Below are 22,785 nucleotides of genomic sequence, written 5' to 3' on the forward strand. Positions count from 1 at the left end.
AGAAGTAGAATTACTGGTCAGAGGGGATGTATATTTTTATGTGTTTCTGAATGGCTGTGTCTATGGCTCTAGCTGGTAGTTTCAGAGAATGCTGACATTTTCTCCACGTGGCTGTGCGCCAGAACCACCATGGTCACCTTCAGAAGCAGTGATGTCCAGGCCTGGACTCAGAACCCCTGAGGTTCTGGTTTCGAGGCTCTGGGTTGCAACCAAGATTTGTAGTTTTGAAAGGATCTTTTGTGAGATTTTGATATGTAGCCAATTTCAAAGGAGAAAATGCCGTTTCATTATTTTAGTTATAATGTTCTTCTGCAATTGTGTCAGATTTGGAAGAAGTGGCCCCAGAAATAAAGGCCTCTGAGAGAGGAGCAGCTGTGGCCATCACAGGTATAGCTGGAATAGTTGACAGCTTTTTCATTCGGAAATTGTTGTGACTGGAGAACATTTAATTCCCGTTCTGCCCCCTTATCCAACACCCATGACAATTAGAAATAAAACATTGCTAGTGATGTGGGCATGAAAGACACTGTTCTATCAACAGTTACTTTTTGAAGCCCCAGTTTAGTTTCAAGTGGTCAAAGGAACCTTGACCGTGTAGAATGCACATGCTGAACGAAGCCCAGAGACTGGTGTCTTGGCCCCTTTCCTCTCCCCAGTGCGATCTCAGGCAGCTCACCCTCCACCTGTGCTTCCATTTCCCTCTACACAGAGGGAAGTCTTGTCCTCCCTTCCATGGGAACCACAGCTGCATTGGGGGGATGATGAGGGCAACATCAAAACAAAACAAAACCCAGCCAAATGTTGGCAATTTCCTATATTCAACCAAACAGAAACAAAGACAGCTATTCATTTGACAGCTCTGTGAGGGTTCGTGCTATCAACAAACCCATTTTATAGATAATGGAACTGAGGCTTGTTACACCAGGGCCCAACTCCAGAGCCTAGAACCTAGGTTTTTTCCTGTTACTGTGCTGAGTCCTGAAATAAGACATCTAGTGTTGCTACTCTTCCCTGTGACATTAGTAATGACTGGAGGCCAACTACCATGGTAATGCTCAGGTATGGGTGCCAGTGGCCCTGTCATACAGATCCCTGCTCTCATCCTTGAAGGACTGGGTCAAGTGTTTCTTTAAAAAAGATTTTTATTTGTTTATTTTTAGAGAGAGAGGAAGGGAGGGAAAAAGAGAGGGAGAGAAACATCGATATGTGAGAGAGACATCCTCAGTTGCCCCCAAACCCAGGCATGTGCCCTGACCGGGAATCAGTCTGCAGGACGGCGCTGAATCCACTGAACCACACCAGCCAGGGAAAACTGGGTCATCAAGTTTTAATCAAAATAGATTTTTTCGCCCTGGCTGGTGTAGCTCAGTGGATTGAGTGCGGGCCTGCGAACCAGAGGATTGCGGTTTGATTCCCAGTCAGGGCACATGCCTGGGTTGCAGTCCAGTTCCCTGCAGGCCAACTCCCAGCAGGGGACGCACAAAAGGCAACCATACATTGATGTTTCTCTCCCTCTCTCCTTCCCCTCTAAAGATAAATAAATAAATAAATAAAATCTTAAAAAAAATAGATTTTTTCTTCACTTGTGGCTAGATCCAGGAGTTTCTTTTTTAAAAAGTAACATTATTTGAAAATACTATGGAAAGTAAACTGTGATGGAAAATTTTTTAAAATTAATTAAAAATGGTTTAAAAAGCCAACAAATTTTCAGAAATTTATGTTCATTATAGAAAATACAGATAAACCAAAAGAAAAGAAATGACACATGATCGTACTGTCCAAAGATAAATGACTAACTTTTGAAATACTGTCTTCTACATTTTTTATTGTGTGGACATAAGTATATGATTTTCTTTTACAAAAATGGCATCTGGTTGACAGTGTTTGTGACCTGGTTTCTGTGTATCGAGAGGACTTTAATGTAGTAAATATCCACATAATAATAATAATAATAATAATAATAAAAAATTTGGAGACAACTCAAGCAGCCTAATTTGTAGAACCTAAGAAAACACTCTAAGGGGAGGCTTGGGGGCCCCGTTGTCGTCCTCAGGACACCGGTGTGAGACACGGCGAAACCTCACGCTCTGCACCCTCCAACCTCCGGATCTGAACCAGGAAGCCAAACAAACAACCGCGGTGCCAGGAGGAGCGGTGCAGAAACAAGCATCCCCGGTACCGCCCCAGCCGCGAGGCCCCGCCCCAAGGTTTTGCACCGCCGGAGCGACTCGCACCCCTGCGTCGGCTTCAACTTGGGCTCGTCCGCGGTGCGGCCTCCCGGCGCTGACCTTTGACCGGCGGCGCGCTGGTACGTCACGGGCGCTGCGCTCAGCCGAAGATGGCGGCCTCCCTGTGCTGCCGAGGGCTCGGGCCGTGGGTGAGAGTGGGCGGTGCGGGCGGGCCAGGTGAGTCGGGGTGGCGGGTGCCCCGGTTTCTGTGTCACGCTCTCCCTGTCCACACACAGGTGCTTTCCTGGGGCCGCGCGCTGCCGTGCGCGTGGCGCGCCCTGCACGTCTCCGCCGCGTGCGCCAAGGTGAGCAGTCCGGGGCCGAAGAGCGAGGGACACCGGGCCGGGGTGGAGTGGGGTGGGGACTAGGGGCAGAGGGGAGGCGGGGGGGCCCAAGTCGCAGCCTGGGTGGGGCGCGCGGACTTACGGCAGCTGTTTGCTCGTAGAATCGGGCGGCCCGGGTCCGAGTGGGCAAAGGGGACAAACCGGTGACCTACGAGGAGGCGCACGCTCCTCATCACATCGCCCACCGCAAAGGCTGGCTGTCGCTGCACACAGGTGAGGGGACCCCAGGCCGCGCCAGAGGTTTTGGGCTGTGACTCTAACCCAGTCTCGACAGGAGCAGGTGCCGATGTTCATTCCCATCAGTAGTCAGTGACTAAATCCGAAGTTAGTTCCATACGTGCAGAGGAGAAGTGACCAGGGAGAGGCAGGTCAGGAGTGTTGACCTGGGTTTGGAGCATCCCGAACTGGCTCCTTTCGCGGGGAGCTAGGACCCCGTTCCACCTCCTCGGGAATGGCATGCGTGACTCGAGGCAGGAGTTGGTTTTGCTTTGCTGCCCGTCATTTGTGGTTGATAGAGATGCCAAGTCGCTCAGAGCCCCCAGAAACGGCACGGACATGCGCGACAGTGAGCTGTGCACCCTGCATTTCCCGTGGAAGCAGGGATTTTTCTGTATTTTGTGTTTGTGAAAGTGCCTCCTCTTTTCACTTTCTCAGTCGTTTTCAGACACAGCCACCTTCCCAGCTGAGGTTGAACAAGGCTCTGCTCTTTTTTTTAAAGTTATTTATTCTTTAAACTCTTTACATTGAGTTTATTGGGGCAATATTGGTTAATGAAATCACATAGCTCTCAGTGCACGATTCTGTAAAACATCATTCGTTTATTGTACTGTCTGCTCACCACCCCAAGTCAGGTCTCTTTCTGGGCTCTGCTCTCTTTGTTTCGGCTCTCTTACAATAAATGTATGTCCTTCTCGAGGTTTCTTAGGGCCATGTTTTTGCAGTTTGGTTGGTGACTCCACTACCTTAAAATGGCCGGGATGCTGACCTGCTCCTCTAGGGTCCTAAGCTCAAGGAGGCTGTGACATGCTTTACAGAGAAATCTCGGGTCTGTTGGGTAGGCTGCCCCCAGGCAGGAGTTCTAGTTCGGCTGGGAGACTGCAGTGGTAACCCGCCCATGCAATAAACAAGGGGTCTTTAAGTCAAAACACATATGGCGTGATTACATATTGATCTGTTGACAAAAATAAGGTGGCTAAAGGCTTGTGTTTCCCTGTGTTTCCCCAGGCGCTGTGGCTGAGTGTTTGCACACTCATTGTTCACAGTGGCTTTATAGAACAGAACTTGTGTAAATTAACGACCGTCAACTGTTTGGTTCAGTATGAGAGTTTTCAGCTTGGATGTTTGCTGTGCCACTAAGTAGAGAAATTATTTAAAGGCTCTTGTTCCTTCACCCTTCCTGGGGTCTCGTTCTGAGGTTGGAGGTGGGTGTGGAGGCCCAGCAGAAACTCTGAGAGAGGTGCAGCGGGTGCAGGGTCCCCATTGGGAATTCACTGGGTGAGGCCACGGCCCTGGTTGGTGAGAGAGCTCACATCCCAAACCTCAAAGGAGCCGGTGGCCTTTCATCTGAGTTCTCTGTTCTGGCCAAGGCCTCATACATTCCCTTTGTAAAACAAGGAGAAAGCAACAGTACCTAGTTTGGGAGTTGGATGAAATGATGTTCTTTGAACTTTAAAGAGTTGTGCTTATTCCACTTACAGAAGGAAGAGGTGGAGTCAGGGTGTAATTGGGTGCCCTGTGCTGTTGTCGGGTGTTACCTCTGCAGCTTTGGCCGATTCTGTGGTGCCTTTCTGTGTTCAGGTAACCTGGATGGGCAGGACCACGCTGCAGAGCGCACAGTGGAGGATGTTTTTCTTCGAAAGTTTATGCTGGGCACCTTCCCTGGCTGCCTGGCCGACCAGCTCGTCCTGAAGCGCCGGGCTAACCAGGTGGAGATCTGCGCTCTGGTCCTGAGGCAGCTGCCTGCGCACAAGTTCTACTTCCTCGTGGGCTACAGCGAGACCCTGCTGTCCCACTTCTATGTGCGTGTGCACCTCCAGACGGTGCCCTCAAAGGTTGTGTATAAGCACATCTAGGACACTCATCTTTCTTGCATCAGGCTCCAGCCTGCAAAGCACAGAAATGTGGGGGGGAGGGGGGGAGTGGAAATGGGGAAGCACAACCCGGAGTCCACAGACTTCGCTTTCAGAGCTGCTGTTGAGTCATGGACGGCCCCTGTCGTCTGGCCCCTCGTCTGCATTTACCCTTCAGGAAGAAGAACTCAGACAGGGTTTCCCTGAAGGTGCTCAGGGTCCCAGGAAGGGGCCGCTTACGATGCGCTGCCGTAGCAGCTTTCAGGCTGTGGAAAGTGTTGTTAACTATAGTCACACGGTTTTCACCTGGGTCTCAGGTACTCGATCGTCTTGCATAACTGAAGCTTGAACCCTGGACCAGCATCTCCCATTCCCTCTCCTCCTGGCCCTGGTGACCAGCACTCTGCTCTGCTTCTCTGTCAGCTGCTGTTGGCGCCACGTGAAAGTGGGATCGTGCAGTGTCTGTCATTCTGGGCTGGGCTCATTTCTTTTACCGTGATGTCTTCCGGTTTATCCATACCCCGAGTGGAGGGACGTCCTTATCGTGGCTGAGTGACATTCTGTTGTGTGCGTGTGCCACATGTGAGTCCACCCACAGATGGGCAGGTGGGCTGCTCCCGTGTCCTGGCCACTGTGAATGATGCTGATGCGAACTTGTGGGTGTGCACGTGTGTCTGTGGTGCTGGTTCCATTTCTTCCGGCGGAAACCCCCAGAGGAGGACGTGCCCGGTCACACAGTGGACCCAGTTGTGGTTTCTGAGGAACCTCCAGCCTGTTTGCCACAGGCTGCTCGCTCTAAGTCGCCTCCCCACCAACAGCGTGTGAGAGGCCCCCTTCTCTCTGCAGTGAGCACTTTGTTTTCAATGTGGGGAGATGAAGGTACCTCTAGGAACCTCCTTGTAGGCCCCTCCTGGGTGTGAGCACCGGACCTCCCAGCACACCTGCGTCAGAAGGGCCTGTGGGCAGGAAGGAGCTTCACTCTGCAGAGGGCAGCTGAGGCTGTGGGGCTCAGACGTGGCCCAAGGGAAGGGGCAGGGAGGCACGTCCACCGTAGCTCCTCACCACCCCGGGAGGTGCAGGCAGCCTGGCTCTGGGCAGGAGGAGTCTGGCTTGAGGGGCGTATTCCAGGCCGGCGGGTTTGGTCTTTGGTGTGTCAAGGGCCTCCCCGCAGCCCTCTGAGAGGCCAGCCTGTGTCCTTGCTGCCCTGCACCTGTCTCCCTGGTGCTGATTGATACCGCTCTGCTGCAGGTGCACAGCTGCTCTGAAGACGCCTGCCTCACATGCTTTTCAAGTGGGAAGGCCCTGAATTGGGTATTCCCGGTTAAATCAGTTCAAGTTACTCTTTCATTTTCACCCACCTGGTCATCATTTCAGCCAGACATCCCTTGTGTATGGAGGACCGACTTCTCTCAGGAGGAAGCCCTGTGGTTTGAGCTTTTCTCTCTGCCCTTCCTGCCCCTCCACCTGATCGTGACCTAGAAATGAATTGGAAACTCATTTGTATCTTTTGTTGCACCTAGGGAGATGGTTAAATCCACGATTGAGCCTGTAAATAAATGTGTACTTCTAGAATGGTATTTCCAGTTGTCACCTGCTAAAAGTTGAGACATGGCCAATACTAACTGGTTTTTTTATTAAATGGCTGCGTTGCACAGAAGTCAGTCTGTATGATGGAGAATGTGATGGGTTTTGTAAGTTCTTTACAAAGGCGTTCTTTTGCACTGCATTTAAAAATAAGTTTGTTAAGTTTTATGATTCTCTCTTGCCTTCGTGGCAGGCTGGCATTTTCAGTGACTGTTTCGTGAAGGGTGAGACGTGCAGGACCCCATGCAGCCTCTGGGAGGAGCAGCTGCATTGGCGCCGCAGGTCTTCACGGGCTTACCGCCCCCTCCCCCCCGTGTGTCAGTCCCGTGTGCCGCCCTGGCACTGAGTTGCCGCGTTTAATGAGATGCTCGTGTCTCTCGATGTGGGGCTCCCACAGGTGAGCTCTCTTGTCCCCTGTGCGACCTTCTGTGCTTATCTGCTCTCTGGAAGCATACCTACGATTGGGGGAGATGGCAGTTGTCACAGAGACCTGACCCCTGACTGGTGTCGCAGGATTCCGGGCCAGTCCTGACTTATCCCACCACTGTCAGGTCACGTGTGTTGCATGTCGTGACACACTGAGTCATATCTGTTCTGCAATTTTCGCATCCTCATTTTGGCATGCACTGTTAGGAAAGCATAGTCACATCCCAGAAAGTGGTGTGGCAATGTCCTAGCATGTCTGGTACTTATTTGAAGAACATGGGAGAGAAGAAACAAGGAAAGGATGGGGAACACAGCACACAGAATCTGCAAACAGAACGGAGGCAACATGGAAATGGGCAGAATGAGTGCCGTGTTAGTGGGTGTTTTTACCAGGACATCACCCATCTCTGGTGCTTCTTATTTGACCATTAATTTCTCTGTTTTTGGAACAGAATTGTAATTAACAAACAAATATTGATGTATCATTATTAACTAAAGTCTGTATTTTACTCAGTTTCCCACATCAGAGGCTCAGTCCCAGTGCAGGCGCCTCTGTGTGTCAGAGCCCTGACAGGTCTCTCAACCAGGGGGGCTGGTGCTAACCTCTGGGGTTCCTGGGGACGGAGTGGGGTGGGGGGTCTGAAACAAAACCAGGGGAAGGAAGAGGGGCCTGAGAGAGGGTCTCAACACTGTGCTGAGGAGGGAGACAGCTCTCCAGGCTGGGGTGGGGGAAGCAGTTGGCAGGTCTCACACTTGGGAAGGGGTGGGATCAGATCCCTAACTTTGAAAGATCAGCTGGTCACGGTGTGGAGGTTGGATTGGACGAGCCGGGGACTGGTGGGGGTGGTGCTGGCCTGAGCTGAGGCAGGACCCTGAGCTTGCGGAGGAGCAGGGGTGTGAGGACCAGAGAGAGGCTGTGGTCAGTGCTGCCCAGAGGAGGAAGCCAGGCCGGTGCAGGAGTGAGTGCCCACGGGGAGCTTGGCTGTGTGGACACCAGTGGGAGAGGGCATTCTGCTGAAACAACACTATTTGCTAAACTCTTGATTTATTCAGTCCATAGAAGGTAAGAAGGGACACAGAAGGGAAGGGGGGGGAGAGTGAGGCTGACCACACGTTGGGCAGGAGCTGAACGTCCCACCTCGCTGAATCCTTTTGGCTACCCTGAGGGAGGCAGTTAACTAGTCTGGCAGAGGAGGAGACTCAGTTTCCATGAAATTGCACTGCTGGTGGTCGGTGGAGCCAGGAGTCAGCCCTGTTCTGCCACCTAGTGTGCAGCCAGTGAATAACACCCAAGTGCCAGTCATGAAAAATGATTCTTACCTAGTGTGCACCTTGCAAGGAACACCTGACTGGTTCTCACCAAAATGCTTCCCTGCTGCCATCTCGTGTTCACCTTGGGAATAACACTCAAGTGCAGGTCATGGAGAAAAGCCCTTTTTCGTTCCCATCCGGTGTGCATATTATAAGTAACACCACAGTGAAGTTCGTCAGGAAATACACTCCTCTGCTGCCATCTAAGCTGCACCACTGATAGAAGCTCTCGTCCAGTGCTGCGTGGTGTGCAGCCAGCGAATACCAGGGTTTGCACAAGGTTTGAGGACGGCATCATAGAAGGTTACTCACTGCTGCCATCTAGTGCTCACCTTTGAAGTGACGTGAGTGGAGCTCACAATAGAAAGTTTCTCATCTGCTGGCTCATGTGCCACCAGGAAATAGCGACGGATCTACTACTGTCTGGTCAACATCTTGAAACTTATGGGGTGCAGTCCACTGAGGCTTGCCAGGGCCAAACTTTGGCGGGACCTGTACCCCTTCTTTCCAGAACTTCTCCCTTTGCACCCTCACTGCCTGCTGTACTTGGGGCCCCTGTACCTGCCTGTGGTCCTCTCCCCATCACAGTGCAGGCCAACCCTGCATTCCAAGACTGGTTCTGAAGACCTCAGGCTGGGACACCCCACACTCCACGTTAGCCTCTCCCAGCCCAGGGGTCCTCACACTTCTCAGGCCCGCACCATCTCCCCAGCTGCCCGTGGCCCCTCTGTCCCCACCTGGACTACACCCACAGGACTGTGGATGTCACACCACTCCCACGTCCTGGAGGCTGTGGCTCCGTCACAGCCCCACAGCACAGCCCACATTCCCAGATCTCCCCCACGTCACCAACCCCACATCCCTGCCGTCAGCAGAGGTGCACGGACAGGCTGGACTTGCTCTGGTCCATGCCCTCAGTCTCTCCTCAGTGGCCCCCTGGGGCTACTGTGCGGGCAGACCCTGCAAGGGAGCCTGTGCGTCATCCAAGGCCAGGCTGCCCAGCACCAGGGCCTGGCCCCTGGAGGGTCAAACTACAGGTCCTCACCAACCACAACAGCTGGTGGTTCCAGCTGGTGGGGGCTCCTTGCTGGGTGTCCAGTGGGTGCTCACACTGCTCACTGCTTCAGGCTCAAAAAGTGCATGTGGGGGCGCATGGAGGGAGGTCTTCTGAAGGCCTCTGGTCAGGGGTGTTCTCCTGGGGTCTCTGCCAAGTGTCCTTGGGGCTCTGGGCCTGGCAGTGGCGAGACTGTGAGTGTGCAGACCCTGACCCCGGGGAGGCTCTGAGGGTGGAGTCCCCGCAGCCGGTGCACAGGGAGGATGGCCTGGCTCCCCCTGTGCCCACAGAAAAGCCCATGACTGGAGACTGGTTATCGTTTCGGAGCAAGGGAAGTTGAGTATGGCACCAACCAGCCAGTGAAGCCGCCTCTCCAGGAGAGATTTGTTGAGAAAATCATCCTTCACGAGAGCTACTCACCCATCTTGGAGGCCAACGGCATCGCTCTCGTGAAGACCACCCCTCCCATTGTCTGCAGCTCCCTCATTGGACCCAGCTGCCTACCCCAGTTCACCGTGGGCCACCCTAGGCATCCCAGACCTGCTGGGTGACTGGCTGGGGATTCTTGAGAGAGAACACAGCACAGGGGGGACTCTCGGGGGACACTGTGGGTCGTTCCCAGAGTGGATGTTGAGGTGGAACAGGAATGGTCAAGGCCTGCCTGGTGGAGCAGCTGTCCTCACACGGTGCCTGGGCAGCTCCCATCACAGCCCGTTTCCAGCTGGAGAAGCTGCAGGTGGGAGCCAAGGGCCGGGCCCAGCCACACCTGCTGAGGGTGGTGGGGCAGGCACCGGGGTGACCCAGCATTTTGAGAGTGGGGTTAAGGCTGTCTATCCTCGGGGCCTTGCTTTCTCTGGCCTTGGCTGACCCATGACCTGCCTCCTGGCTTGGCATCTGTCTCTGGTCCCGCTGTTGCTGTCCCGGGCTCTGCCATGGGCGTGCCCATGTTCTGGGACCCCCCACCCCACCAGGCCTGCCCTGCTCTGACCTCCCTCACCCCCTGCCCAGCCACATCCAGCACCAAGGTTCTTGCAACCCCTGGGAGTCTGGTGACAGGGCTCCTGTCTGTCGAGCCCCCCGCAGCCCGCCTCACCCGCACCTCACTGTCCCTACTGTGGGCTCGAGAGGAGTACAGGCTCCCAGCTGTACCCTGAGCCTCCTGAGAGGCATCTTTTGTTCCAGAATCCCTTTCAGCTTAAAGGGACTTCTGTCATGTTTGACACCCACATTTCCCTCACCCACACCCCCACCTCGAAGGCCAAGTCTTAGAGGGATCTCAGGCTCTGAGCCCTGGGGCCGTCCAGGCCTTCCCTCCCACCTGCTGCCTGGTGCCGCCCTCCCGTCCCTTAGGAAGCTGAGCTCCCAAGTTTGTCGTTTAAAACAGGCATTGGGGCTGAGAACACTCGTCCCTGTTTGAGGACACCTGGCTCTTAACAGCAAGGCCCAAGCTTTCCCAACCCAGGGCTTGTCACCTTGGTGACTCACAGGCCCCACTGGTGTTCGGCACCTCCTTGTCACCCCACCTCCAGGGCAGGGCACACGCATACTGTCACTGCTGTCCCCACACAGGGCGGGAGGGGACTGAAGGCATGGGAAGCCAGCCACGCCTCACGCCTCCTGTGTGTGCCTTGCCCTGCGCAGGGCTCCCTGGGCTCCTGCCTCGGGATCATCCCCAGCTCATTCCAGCCTCACCCCACACCAGGCCCCACCCGCCTGCTCCCCACCTGCATGGCAGCCGGTGTCCAAACCCACCTCCAAGGCTGTGGGGCCAGAGCAGCAGCTGCTGTCAGGGCCCCTCCATCGGTGGGACCACGTGACCCAGAGGACACAGCTGCATAGGCTGTGTGTCTCCGCCAGACGCAGTGCACTCTATTTGGGGTCACCCTGGCTAGGCCCCTCTTCACCCCCAGACCCCGAGAGAGCTTCTGGGGTGTGAGGAAGCCCTGGCCTGGCCTGAGAGCTGTGCCTCTGTGTGGAGTCCTGGCCACAGCTCTTGTCTTCTCATGACCTGCTCGGGACAGAGAGGGCGCATAGGGAAGGACCCGCCCACCCAACCCAGGGGCCTGTCCACAGGAGCGGAGGAATCCTGGTGGGGAGAGTGGGGAGGGCGCCTTCCAGCCAGACCCTGGGCTTGGTCCTGGAAAGGAACTCCGGTGTCTGAACCCATGCCACACCACAGCCCTCTGTGACCTTGGTGAGGGGAGCCCCAGCCCCCTGGCAGAGGGCAAGGAGGTCACACAGAGGCTTCCAGGACTAAGATGACATCTGTGTGGCTCATCGTGCACATCTGCTTACACCTGCTGATCTTACCAGCAGCCTCCATGAGCCACCAGCTACCACTCACACGCAGCCCTCTCCAGCCGCACCCGTCCTCCCCCACAGCCCCTCAGTCCCTTGTCCAGGCTCTTCCTCTGTCTGTTCTCCTTGTCTCTCATCTGCGTGCGCAAGGACAGGCCAGTGCCTTGGGCTCTCCTGGCTCTTGGGTTTGAACAGAGCATATGGAAGATGAGCGTTCGGGGGAGGGAGGAGGCAGGGCTTTCCCAGACACGGGTGCGTCTTCTGTGACCACTGACCACCGAGTCGCCTGTTGTAGCCCAAAGGATGTCGCCCGTGCTGCAGGAGGCCCTCGTGGAGATCCTCGACCTCAGCCTGTGCAACTCGACCCTGTGGTACCGAGGCCGCATCTCCTCCACCAGCGTGGGCGCAGGGTCCTGAGGGTTACATGGACACCTGCCAGGTAACGGTCTGGGCGCGCCCCTGTGGACCCCACTCCCTTGGGTCCCTCAGCTCCACACGCTCCAGTGTCCTGCTCTGGTGACCCTTTTCCTGGTCCCATATCTACAGTCACAGTGAACATGGAGGCGACCCCCACCAGCTGCCCCTGCGAAGGGCCAGTCACCACATGCAGCCCCTCTCCCACCCAACACAGAGACCACATCACCCAGGCACCGCCCCGAGCCTTCAACTCCACGTGCACACACATGCTCATGGGGGCCAGTGCAGCCACACGCTGGGACACGTGGGCTCCTCGTCCCTCCCCACTGCAAGGCAACCCGGGCCCGTAGCACCTTTGCCATCCCGGCTGGCCCTTCCCACAACCCCCGTGGTCCCGGGAGCAGGGAGAGTGGCTCAGCACGGTGTGAGCCCTGTGTCCGGGTCCTGAGTACAGTGGCGGGCCTCTCATGTGCAGAAGAAGCACAAAAGACCCCTACGTGGTCGTCGGAATCATGAGCTGTGGGGTGGGCTGTGCCCGAGCCAAGCGCCCTGGAATCTACACAGCCACCTGGCCCTATCTGAACTGGATTGCTTCCAAGATCGGGTCCAAGGCCTTGGAGCTGCTTCAGCTGGGCGCCCCTCCCCCTCCCAGTGCTGCCACAGCCCCGGCTACAGTCTCCTCCATCCGCCCTTCTGTCTGCCCTCCTCAGGACTTCCAATATCCTTCTCAACCACCTCCGCTTTGACCACCTGCCTCCCAACCCCTGCCCCTTTCTGGGGGAAGAAGCAGCGATAACGCGGAGGTCGTGGGCTTCCCAGAGCTGGCCTCGCTGTCAACAGACCCAGGGAACCTGTCATGCCTGAAAGGGATAAAAAAAGATGAAATAAAGAAATAAACAAGTATTTCTGTAATAAGAGATGCTTTCTGGGTTTCTTATCTGCCTTTCCCAACTCGACCCAAACCCACACTGACGCTACTTCCCTCCTTCACCTGCCAACAGACGGAATATTGTACAGTGTACATGATGTCAGTTGTGTTTCTCAAATCTTGATTTTAATTTATTTTTTTAATATATTTTATTGATTATGCTATTACAGTTGTCCCAACTTTGTCCCCTTTGCCCCCCTCTGCACGGTACCCCTCTTCTTTCCAGCAATCCCCACCTTAGTTCATGTCCATAAGTCATGCTTACAAGTTCTTTGGCTTCTTCATTTCCTATACCATACTTTACATCCCTGTGACTATTCTGTAGCTACTTATTTGTATTTCTTAATTCCCTCACCTCTTCACCCATTTCCCCACAACCCCTCCCAGCTGATAACCCTCTAAATAATCTCCATACCTATGATTTTGTTCCTGTTCTGGTTGTTTGATTAGTTTGCTTTTTTCACAAAAAAAATCAGTTGTTGATAGTTGTGAATTTGTTGCCCTTTTAATGCACATAGTTTTGATTTTCTTAAATAAGTTCCTTTAATATTTCATGTAATAATGGCTTGGTGGTGTGAACTCCTTCAGCTTTACTTTGTCTGGGAAGCACTTCATCTGCCCTTCCATTCTAAATGATAGCTTTGCTGGATAGAGCAATCTTGGCTGTAGGTCCTTGCCTTTCATGACTTCGAATACTTCTTTCCAGCCCCTTCTTGCCTGCAAGGTTTCTTTTGAGAAATCAGCTCATAGTATTATGGGAACTCCTTTGTAGGTAACTCTCTTCTCATGCTGCTTTTAAAATTCTCTCCTTATCTTTAACCTTTGTAATTTTAATTATGATGTGTCTTGGTGTGGTCCTCTTTGGGTCCATCTTGTTTGGGACTCTCTGAGCTTTCTGTAGTTGCATGTCTGCTTTTCACCAAATTAGGGAAGTTTTCTTTCATTAATTTTTCAAACAAGTTTTTGGTTTCTTGCTCTTCCTTTTCTCCTTCTGGTACCCCTATGATTTAGCTATTGGTACAGTTAAAGTTGTTCCAGAGGTTCCTAAGCCTATCCTTATTTTTTTTTAATTAATTTTTCTTCCTGCTCTTCTGATTGAATGACTTTTCCTTTCTTGTCTTCCAGAGTGTTAGTTTGATTCTTGGCTTCTTCCTACCCACTGTTGGTTTCCTATAGGTTTTTATTTATTTCATGTAGTGTAACCTTCATTTTTTTTCCCTACAATTTTTGCTGTACTTAATGAGTTCTTTGAGCATCTAGATTGCCAGTGTTTTTTTAAAAGATTTTATTTATTTATTTTTATAGAGATAGGGAGAGGGAGGGAGAAAGAGAGAGAAACAATCAATGTGTGAAAGATACATCAATATGTTGCCTCTTGCATGCCACCAATTGGGGCCCCGGCCCACAACCCAGGCATGTGCCCTGACCGGGAATCAAACCAGTGACCTCACAGTTTGCAGGCTGTCTCTCAGTCCACCGAGCCACACCAGCCAGGGCTGATCACCAATGTTTTGAACTCTGCATCTGATAAGTGGGTTATCTCTCTTTCATTTGATTATTTTTCTGGGGTTCTTTTCTTTCATTTGGGCCACATTTCTTTGTCTCCTCAGTTCGGCAGCTTCCCTGTCAAATTTGTTTTTGTGTATTAGGTAGAGCTGTTTTGACTCCCTGTCTTAGTAGCACGGACGATGATAGAAAAGGCACCTGTAAATCGTGTGGGGTGGAGACTTAGGTGACCGCCAGGATGGGACAACCCGCTTCACCACTTTGTGGCTCTGTGTGGCGGAAGGGCTCAGCGAGGGGACAGAGCTGCAGCCTGGCTTCTGGAGGTCTGTCCGGCACCGGCCCTGTTTGCGGTCGCGTCCCTTTCTCCCCGGGTGAGACCGGCGCCCTTCCAGCTGCTGCCCAGGTGCTGAATCCCAGAGCCGGTGGGTCTGCAGAAGTCCCAAGTCCGTGTCGGCCCTTAAGTGGAGTTTTCAGAAAATCTGGCAGTTTCTTTTGCTGCCCCAACCCCCACTGGTGTTTGCAGCCAGAAGTTACAGGGAGTTATCTTCCTGGCGCTGGAACCCCTGGCTGTGTGTCTGGCCTGGGGCTGGGATCCTTTTCTTCTGAGGTGTCCCTCCCGATTTTTATCCAGTGCTTGTGAATGTGGGACCACCTGGGCCACCGCCTCTTTGGGCCACACGGGGTCTCTGTGCCTCCTACTCATCTGGATGAATGTGGCTTCTTTAAGTCCTTGTTTGTCGGACTTCCATACAACTCTGTTTTCTGACAGTTCTGGGTGGTATTTGTTTTGTGGTCTAATTGTAATTTTTTCTGTAGTCGTGTGAGGAGACAAAGTAGGCTTGCTTACGCCTCCATCCCGACGGGACGTCTGAGCTCTGGCGGTCTTGATTCCTTCTGTGGCGGAATCTCTTCTGATGTGACTGAACTAAAAGAAAGACATGACGACGTGAAGAGTCAAAGATGGGAACAGTCATTTCTATTTGTCAGTAGAGCCGTGCATATGTGAAGGTAAGTTTAGTTTTGGTTATTTGTCTTCCAAGGCCTCCGAGCACCCTTCCTTCCTGCTGTCCCTCTCCCTGGAAGCGGCCCCACACGCTGACACTGTCTGTGGCCTTCGCCCGTGGTCATGTCGGGACTGACGACCACAGGCGAGAGCTGCTCCAGAGCTCCTCTGAGTGTTTCTGCAACACAGCGGGAGGCCGGAAGGGTCCCTCCGAAACAAGGCGGGAAGCAAGACAGAACTTCTTTTCTGCAGCCGATGGGTGGCTGTAGATTCCCACTGTCCTTCCAGCTGCCTCGCTGCCTGAGGATGTCACTTTTGTGCTGACCAGGGGTCCAATGTGCTGTTCTGGGCAATCGGTGAATGAAAATGGATGAAGCCGGGAGCAGAGATTACTTAACGACTTTTTTTTAAAGGGAAGAAATTTTATTTTTACTTTTTAAAGATTTTATTTATTTATTTTTAGACATAGGGGAAGGGAGGGAGGAAGAGAGGGAGAGAAACATCCATGTGTGGTTGTCTCTCATGCGCCCCCTACTGGGGACTTGGCTCACAACCCAGGCATGTGCCCTCACTGGGAATTGAACCAGCAACCCTTTGGTTTGCAGGCAGGTGCTCAGTCCACCGAGCCACACCAGCTGGGGCTACTGAACAGCTTTAAATGTAACACGGATGATCACAGTTAACGTGGTGTCGTCACTCAGGGCGCGCGTGTCCTCACGTTCTGCAGTGCTGCATTAACACAACTCAGGAAAGACAGAGCATGACCCTGAGAAGCCTGTCGGTGCCGCACAGACTTCGAAGTGGGGTCTGCACACTCGACGTGCGGCACCTTCTCACACTGATGTTGTGCAGTTGTTATGGTACGTTGTATTATGTTATATTACGTTGTATTATATTGTGTTATATGAACAGGATGACTCGGCGGTTCGTTCCTCTCAGTCTTCGGAGGCGCAGCCTGGGGTCGGATGGAAGGAGCAGAAACCCCTTCGACTGTTCAGACGGCTGGGGTTCAACCCACCGGAGCGCTGCTCATCCCTGAGGCTGAGACTGGGCCTCTCGGGCTTTAACGTGACCCTGGTCCCTCCTGTTCACAGTCCCTCCCTCCTCGGCCCTGGTGGGGTGAGGCTCTGCTTCTGCGAATGCTGTTCAGTGTTGAAAGGGGCCTGTGCAGCCGCGACACCACCGTAGACGGAGCAAACGAGCTGTTTCGTTTCTTCTTGGGCTGCAGTTGAAACCACCATTGAATAAGCACACGGATGTTACTCTGTGTCAGACACTGCACGGGGCCACTGCCCCTGACCTCAGGGGCTCTTGTCCCTGACCCCTCCTGCACGTCAGCGCTGCTCGGGCCTTGTCACCGTGCCTGTGACCTCGTAATCTGCATCTCCTCAGGGACTCCTGACGGCAGAATGCTTTCATGGGCTTATTGGCCATTTGAATACCTTTCCCTCTTTTTTTAAAGATTGTTGTTCTGCCCTGGCTGGTGCGGCTCAGTGGATTGAGCCCTGGCTTGTGAACCAAAGGGTCACCAGTTTGATTCCCAGTCAGGGCACATGCCTGGGGTTGCTGGCCAGGTCCCCAGTAGAGGGCACATGGGAGACAACCACACATTGATGTTTCTCTCCCTCTCTTTCTCCTTCCCTTCCCCTCTGTCTAAAAATAAATAAAATCTTTATAGAAAATTGTTGTTCTATTACAGGTATTCCAATCCCCCTCCCCACTGCTGTCCCCTGACCCCCCACCCCCGCTCCCACAGTCAATCCCCACTGTCTTTTTGAACTGTTTTTAGTATTGGGAAATGTTCCTTGTGTCTTCAAAAGTGTGTGTGTTCTGCCATTTTGGGTGAATCATCCCGTAAATGTTATTGGCCCAGTGGGTTGATGGTGCTGTGTGTCTCCAAGTCCTGATCTTTGGCCCCTCCTTCCCTCTGCGCCCAGGGACGACACCCTGTTAGTGGACGTCCTGAAATGCGCTCTGACCCACGGCCCCTGGACTGTGGGCCCTGCCAGCTCACGTGTGACAGGTGGGTCTTACTGGGCACAGGGCATAGTCCAGAGGGCCAGGGTCATCTGGACCTGGGACCACGGCCACCTCGGTGCCGGTCTTGCAGCCCTGGCCCTGCTCATTTTCTCCAGGTGGACAGGGACGCTGCCACCTCCATTGCCCTCCGGGCCATTTCTCTGATCAGCGTATGCAGCCACATTATTAAATTCTCTCCTGTTCTTCCCGTCCCTCCTCACCGAGCGTCTCCCAGCCTCTGAATCCAGCTCTGCCTTGTGGGGGGACAGGGTCAGTGACACAGAATGAGGGCGAGGCTGGGGGATGCCTGTGTTCCTGTCATGCTGGCTCCTGCCATCCGTGGAGGGTGCTTGGGTCACCAGGATTGGGACAGACGGCAAGGAGGGTGTGGTGGTTGCCAGAGTTCTGCACAGCTCCTGAAGGCAGGAATGTGCCCTCCCAGCCAAGATGGGCTGGTCTGACGCCTCCATTTATCGGTGCTGACAGCAATGTGTTCTAAGTATATCCTCAGATAAAGTGACCTCCAGCAGTCTGGGGCTTTGTGAGTAGTAGTGAGTGACTCCTATTCTCAAGCTATTTTGGGGGTTATTAATCTCCAGGTTCCCCTGGGTACTTGTCAGCGGAATCTCCTGAGTCACGAACAGTGACGGGAGTCTGGGTGGTGACCAAGGAGCTGTGTCGTGAGGGACCCATGCGGTACTCTCTCCACTCGTTCTCCTGGGCTTTCTGTGCACCCATCCAGGCTGTGCAGTAAGCCCTGGAAATACTGTCTGAGGGACCAGTGGGGCACAGGAGGTCCCTGGCTGCTGTGGTCAGAGCCCTGTCTCCAGGTAACTCTCCGGAGAGATCCCCGCTGTGGGCAAAGCCATGTGCGCTGCCCCCTCCCCCTGCCTTTGCCAACTCAACAAAGGGTCACAAAAAGCAGAACCGAGCAAACAACAAGCAGCTGAACAGGGAGACAAGACGAGGGGAGACCCCAGAGGAGCCACAGCTGATCTCCAGCCCCAAACCACACGCTCCGTATCACTGGGTGGGTACAGATGGATACAGGTGGATACGAGTGGATGCAGTAGCCACAGCTGGGCGCCTGCCAGCGAGAATGTGGGCTGTGGAGCTCGGGCACAAATGGGAGCGTCCCTGCTGGAGGCTGTGTGCTCTGCCCTTGCCCACCCTGGGGGTCGCAGACACAACTGGGGGGCCAGGAGGGACGAAACTTCCAACGGTGAACAGGAGGGTGTTTGGGAAAGCACAAAGCTGAATCATCACATCAGACATCATCCTGGGGTTGAGATTTATGGACATTTTCTGACCAAAGGTGAAACAAAATTGGCAGGTAGGCAGCCAGAAAATCTGGAGGTGCGGCCGAGTTTATTTTGATGACTTGTTGCAAGTTAGTAACATCTTGTTCAGCTTTAAAAAAAAAGGTTATATTTATTTTTAGATTGGGGAAGAGAGGGAGAAAAAAATCAGTGTGTGGTTGCCTCTCACTCCGCCCGCCCCCCCTCACTGGGGACCTGGTCTGCAACCCAGGCATGTGCCCTGACTGGGAAGCAAACTGGTGACCCTTTGGTTTGCAGGCCGGCACTCAATCCACTGAGCCACCCCAGCCAAGGCCTGTTCAGCTTTTAAGATGAATTTTAAGTGTAGGAAGAAAATTTTGCACAAACAAGCCAATTACCTTGGGTTTTATTGAGCACCTACTTTGTGCTGGATAAGCAAACCCAATGACGCGCAGCGGAGCTGGAGTGCAGCAGGGTGAGAGCACCCGCAGAACCTGTCATGGGTGCAGGGGCTCTGCAGGCAGCACCCACGCGCCGCCCCTGCGGGCCATTCCTTCTCGGGGAGCTCAAGCGCAGTGCATCCCTGCTCCACGCAGGACTCAGGCTGCTGTCTTGTCTCCAGTGCAGAAGGACTCGGTGCCCAGCAGGGATGACCGTCGGGTGGCCTTCCGGGGCGCCTGCAGCATCCTCTGCCTCAACTCCAGCTTCTGAGCCCATTCTCCACGGAGCCTGGGATGACGGTAATTTTGGCACTGTGAGTCACCTTGCCCAGGCCATCTGACAGCCAGGCCTTGTCTGTCGGCACCATGCACATGTGTGAGCGCAGCCGTCCCCTCCCTGGGATGTGCCCCACCCAGCCAGCATCGTGACCTTGTGAGGCCTCAGGGCCAGCCACCTTGGGGTCAGGGCTGTGTCTGTTGTGGAGGGTCTCCCTCAGGACCCTTCCCCGGGAGGGAAAGCACTTTGCCCCAGGAAGCAGCTTCTGGAAACTTCCTGAGCCCCAGAGAGGCTGAGCCACATCCCCAACGCTCTGCTTGGCTGAGGGCCTGGCTCGTCGCTGAGTTGCGAGTGCTCACAGAACAGGGCGTGGGGTGTACGGTGGTCCTGGGCCCTGTGGGTGCCGCCCTCCTTCCTGTCCCACTGGCATGACCACCCTGGGGGGCAGCACATGCTGCTGCCACAGTGCAGGGGAGGGTTGGTCCGGCCACGAGGACGGTCAGGTCCAGGGGTCCAGCCTCCCCCAGCCCTGGACATCTGCCCACAGACAATGACCACCTGGCGTCTCTTGGCCCAAGGGTGTGGTTTGGCTTTAGGGGAGGGGGTGGATGCCTGGCTCTGGCCAGCCTCTGGGTCTGGTGGGTAAAGGCACCCACGCATCCTGGGGCCTAAGTGAGAGACTGGGACAGCAGTGCCCATGAGGGGTGGCCACACGTGTGACATATGGCCACCATCCTGCCTGCTCGCCAGGCCCTGGCTGCTGACTGACTGCCCCAGGGCCAGACATTTAAGAGGAAACAAGTTCTGGGAAAGTGGGTTGCCGGTGGGGAGGTCCTCATGGGCTGCCATTGTCCAGGGAACAGGGGGTGTCCTGGCTGTGGTATGTGCTCCTGATCACCAGCCACGTCTTCCCAGATAGGTGCAGAACGTCCCACCCCACAGCCCTGTTCCCTCAGCCCAGGACCTGACCACATACCCAGCTGGAGCCGGTGGCCCCCTCACTGTTGGACCCAGAGCTCACTCCTGGGTCCTGCATCCCTGGGCAGAAGACCTAGAAGGTTCCAGAGCCTGATGGCATGAGAGGACAGGGACAAGCCCTGAGACCCGAGGAGCTGGGGTGGGGTCACACTATGTGGAGAGGATGGTACCATGACCCCCCTATACATCCTCAGCTGGGGCAGGGGTCCTGAATGGCACAGCCCACCCCACAGCCAAGAGATGACAGGTGGGGGAGGGGCCAGCGCAGCAGCCAGACCTCTGGTGGCTGGAAGGGCAGTCCACCTGGATCAGCACCCTTCTTCCCAACCTGCTCGCAGGGCAGCAGCTGCTGCTGCTATTTGGGGAAGAGGCTGTGACCACTTTGGCCTTACTGGCCATCTGAGTCCTTGTCTAGGTGTGAACTATGTGCTAATCCGCCCTCTCAGCCCTCTCTGGGACCAGACACCCTGGGTCTGCTTGGGGTCACCCAGGAGGCCCCCTCAGCACTGAGGACCTTGGGAGCAGCTGCAGACAGAAAGCGGTCGGCTTTGGGCCACACAACTGTGTGGGAAGGAACAGATGACTCTCAGTCTTGCTCTGGGCGGGAGCAGTTGTCACAACCTCAGACCAAAGCAGGACATGCCCCCACCTCAAGGGAGTGTGAGGATGGAGGGGGCATGGGACCCTGGGTGCTCTTTCTCCACTTACTCAATGCCGGGCCTAGATGCTGAGTTTAATGTGGGCTGTTTCCAGTGGAGAGTGTTTCCAACTGCGACGTGAAGTCTGGGCGTGACACGCTTTTGTTAGGGAGTGGGTGCTCCCTAACAAAAACACTGAGTGCTTGAGTGCGGAGGGCCCCCCCCCCACTCGCCGCCCACCTGCCCACCTGCCCACCTGCCCACCTGTCCAGGGCGCTTTTGCGGACGCGCTCGCCCTCGCTCTGCAGCTGCTGTGCGTGCAGCTGCACCTTCCTCTCCCAGAACGCCTTCAGCCCTTCTGCGTCGCAGGCCACGCGTCCTGGGTGCTTCACCGTGGATCCTGCACTCATTTCCTGGGAGAGGGAAAATCGACAAGGACGCAGCCGTTCGCGCTGCGTTCTGAGAGCCCAGCAGCGCCAGCGGTTAACAGTGAGGGCGCTGGCCCAGCCCGAAACACCAGACTGTGTCTGGCCCGATGAGCCCTTAGCGGCAGGTTTGGTAGAATGTGGCAACGTGAGGCGGACGGAGGTTCCCGTCCAGCCAGCTCTCTGGCACTGAAAGGACCGCGCTACCAGAACACCGGCGGTTTCAGAGCCCAGACCCGAGGCGGGTTGTGACTGAGGAACCGCTCCCACCGCCCCTTTGCGGAGAACTTGTCCCTGTAACGCCGTGTGGGGCGCCCTGGGACAGCCGTCCGCACTTCTCTGGACCCGCGAGTGCGCCCACCCGGCCCCGCTCCAGGCCTGCGCGGATGCGCTCTGCGCTCTCGGAAGAGGCGACCGGAGGACCCGTGTTCTCCGAATGAAGGTGGCGACCACTGTCTGCGGCGGCCTGAGTCCCACGCTGTGCGGGAACTCTGCCCTTCGGGGCGCGGCCGTGAGCGCAGGGCTCAGTCCCGTGGGTCCCGGAACGGGAAGAGCGCGCAGGCGGTTCCCAGGTAGGGAGAATCCTTGCCTCGGACGCACAGGAAGGCCCTGGAACCGGGACCAGCAAGCCTGTTCCTAGCGTTCCGCGGGACGACCAATCGGTGCGGCTGTGGCCGTGACCGTGCAGCTGCAGAAGCAGGTGCTCGGGTCCAGGGGCCTAGAAGACTGCGGGGAGGGGTTCCTCAGAGGGAGGCGGAGCACTGCGCGTGGGCCCCTCGGCCTTCCTTCCAGACGCGCAGTTTCCCACGAGGCATTGAGGTCCGCGCGTCTGTGTCTGTGCGAAGTGGGCGCTGGGAGGGGTCGCTGACGCCGCCGGGAACCTGGCGAGAGAAGAGGGTTCACTGAAACCGACTGGAGACAAAGCGGCTCCTGGCGCAGCTCCCGCGCAGCCCCGGCCGCTAAGGGGGGCGGGGAGCCCGCGGGGGTCCAGCGAGAAGACACCTGAAAGCAGGTGTGCAGTGGACGGACGACTGTCGGCTGCTCCTCACCGGGGCCTTTTCGTCACGAGCCAGCGTGGGAAGAGTTATCGTCAAAGTCACATTCCCCTCGGACAGAGCTTACTTTTCATTCGCTTCCCAGCCAAATTGGGAACCCTCTGGGGTGAGACTGGGGCCCCGCGCTCAGGCGACTCCTGCCGCTGCCTCTTCTATAGGTTCGGTGCTCCGCGCTCGAAGACCCGCCTTGCGCTCTGCGTGGCCTGGAGATCGTCCAGCCCGGCAGGCAGGTCCCGCGGGCGCGTGTCCCTCCGCTCCGCATCTGGGAGTGGGGAGGGCAGCTCCGCGGGTCTCCTGTGCGCGGCTCCCTCCCGACCGGGACAGGAGCGCCCCCTCTCGGTGGCTGATCCCAAGAAGCCCCCGAGGCTGGGGTTTTATAAAACGGCCTCGCGCACCCACCCACCTTGACTTCAGCGGGTTTGTGAGGGTTTTCCGCAGCGACGGTCTGCAAACAGTGCGTCAGTTACGCTCCTGGGAGGCAGCAAGGTGGTCAGCAGCCCTTTTC

The 22,785-nt window shown here is 55.3% G+C and overlaps 2 protein-coding genes across 3 annotated transcripts; one reads left to right on the forward strand and one right to left on the reverse strand.

Moving 5' to 3' along the window:
• Positions 1–2,291: 2,291 nt before the first annotated feature.
• LOC118998240 (28S ribosomal protein S24, mitochondrial-like) lies at positions 2,292–6,894 on the forward strand. Its single transcript, XM_037062291.1, has 4 exons — positions 2,292–2,377; positions 2,465–2,533; positions 2,674–2,785; positions 4,370–6,894. The coding sequence occupies exons 1-4, from the start codon at positions 2,339–2,341 to the stop codon at positions 4,642–4,644; spliced, it is 495 nt and encodes a 164-aa protein (XP_036918186.1). The 5' UTR covers positions 2,292–2,338; the 3' UTR covers positions 4,645–6,894.
• Positions 6,895–18,857: 11,963 nt separating this feature from the next.
• On the reverse strand, positions 18,858–22,518 carry FAM240C (family with sequence similarity 240 member C). 2 transcript variants are annotated; one of them, XM_037062013.1, is made up of 3 exons: positions 22,348–22,518; positions 21,065–21,213; positions 18,858–19,196 (listed from the first exon to the last, which is right to left on the reverse strand). In XM_037062013.1, the coding sequence occupies exons 2-3, from the start codon at positions 21,208–21,210 to the stop codon at positions 19,067–19,069; spliced, it is 276 nt and encodes a 91-aa protein (XP_036917908.1). In that variant the 5' UTR covers positions 21,211–21,213; positions 22,348–22,518; the 3' UTR covers positions 18,858–19,066. The 2 variants fall into 2 exon arrangements, with proteins under 2 accessions (XP_036917908.1, XP_036917909.1); XM_037062014.1 differs by lacking the exon at positions 22,348–22,518 and having other exon boundaries at positions 21,065–22,072.
• Positions 22,519–22,785: the final 267 nt, after the last annotated feature.

This window comes from Sturnira hondurensis, unplaced genomic scaffold (assembly GCF_014824575.4).
Source record: "Sturnira hondurensis isolate 20B ecotype Veracruz unplaced genomic scaffold, ASM1482457v3 Scaffold0013931, whole genome shotgun sequence".
Lineage (NCBI taxonomy): Eukaryota > Metazoa > Chordata > Mammalia > Chiroptera > Phyllostomidae > Sturnira > Sturnira hondurensis.

What these genes read in the sequence shown, in the direction of transcription:
- LOC118998240 (XM_037062291.1), top strand. Translation starts at nt 2,339, where the DNA reads ATGGCGGCCTCCCTGTGCTGCCGAGGGCTCGGGCCGTGG. An exon ending in TCTCCGCCGCGTGCGCCAAG is followed by an intron (nt 2,534 to 2,673) that starts GTGAGCAGTCCG and finishes GTTTGCTCGTAG; the next exon opens with AATCGGGCGGCCCGGGTCCG. An exon ending in CTGGCTGTCGCTGCACACAG is followed by an intron (nt 2,786 to 4,369) that starts GTGAGGGGACCC and finishes TTCTGTGTTCAG; the next exon opens with GTAACCTGGATGGGCAGGAC.
- FAM240C (XM_037062013.1), bottom strand. Translation starts at nt 21,210, where the DNA reads ATGAGTGCAGGATCCACGGTGAAGCACCCAGGACGCGTGGCCTGCGAC. An exon ending in CGCAAAAGCGCCCTGGACAG is followed by an intron (nt 19,197 to 21,064) that starts GTGGGCAGGTGG and finishes CCGTCATCCCAG; the next exon opens with GCTCCGTGGAGAATGGGCTC.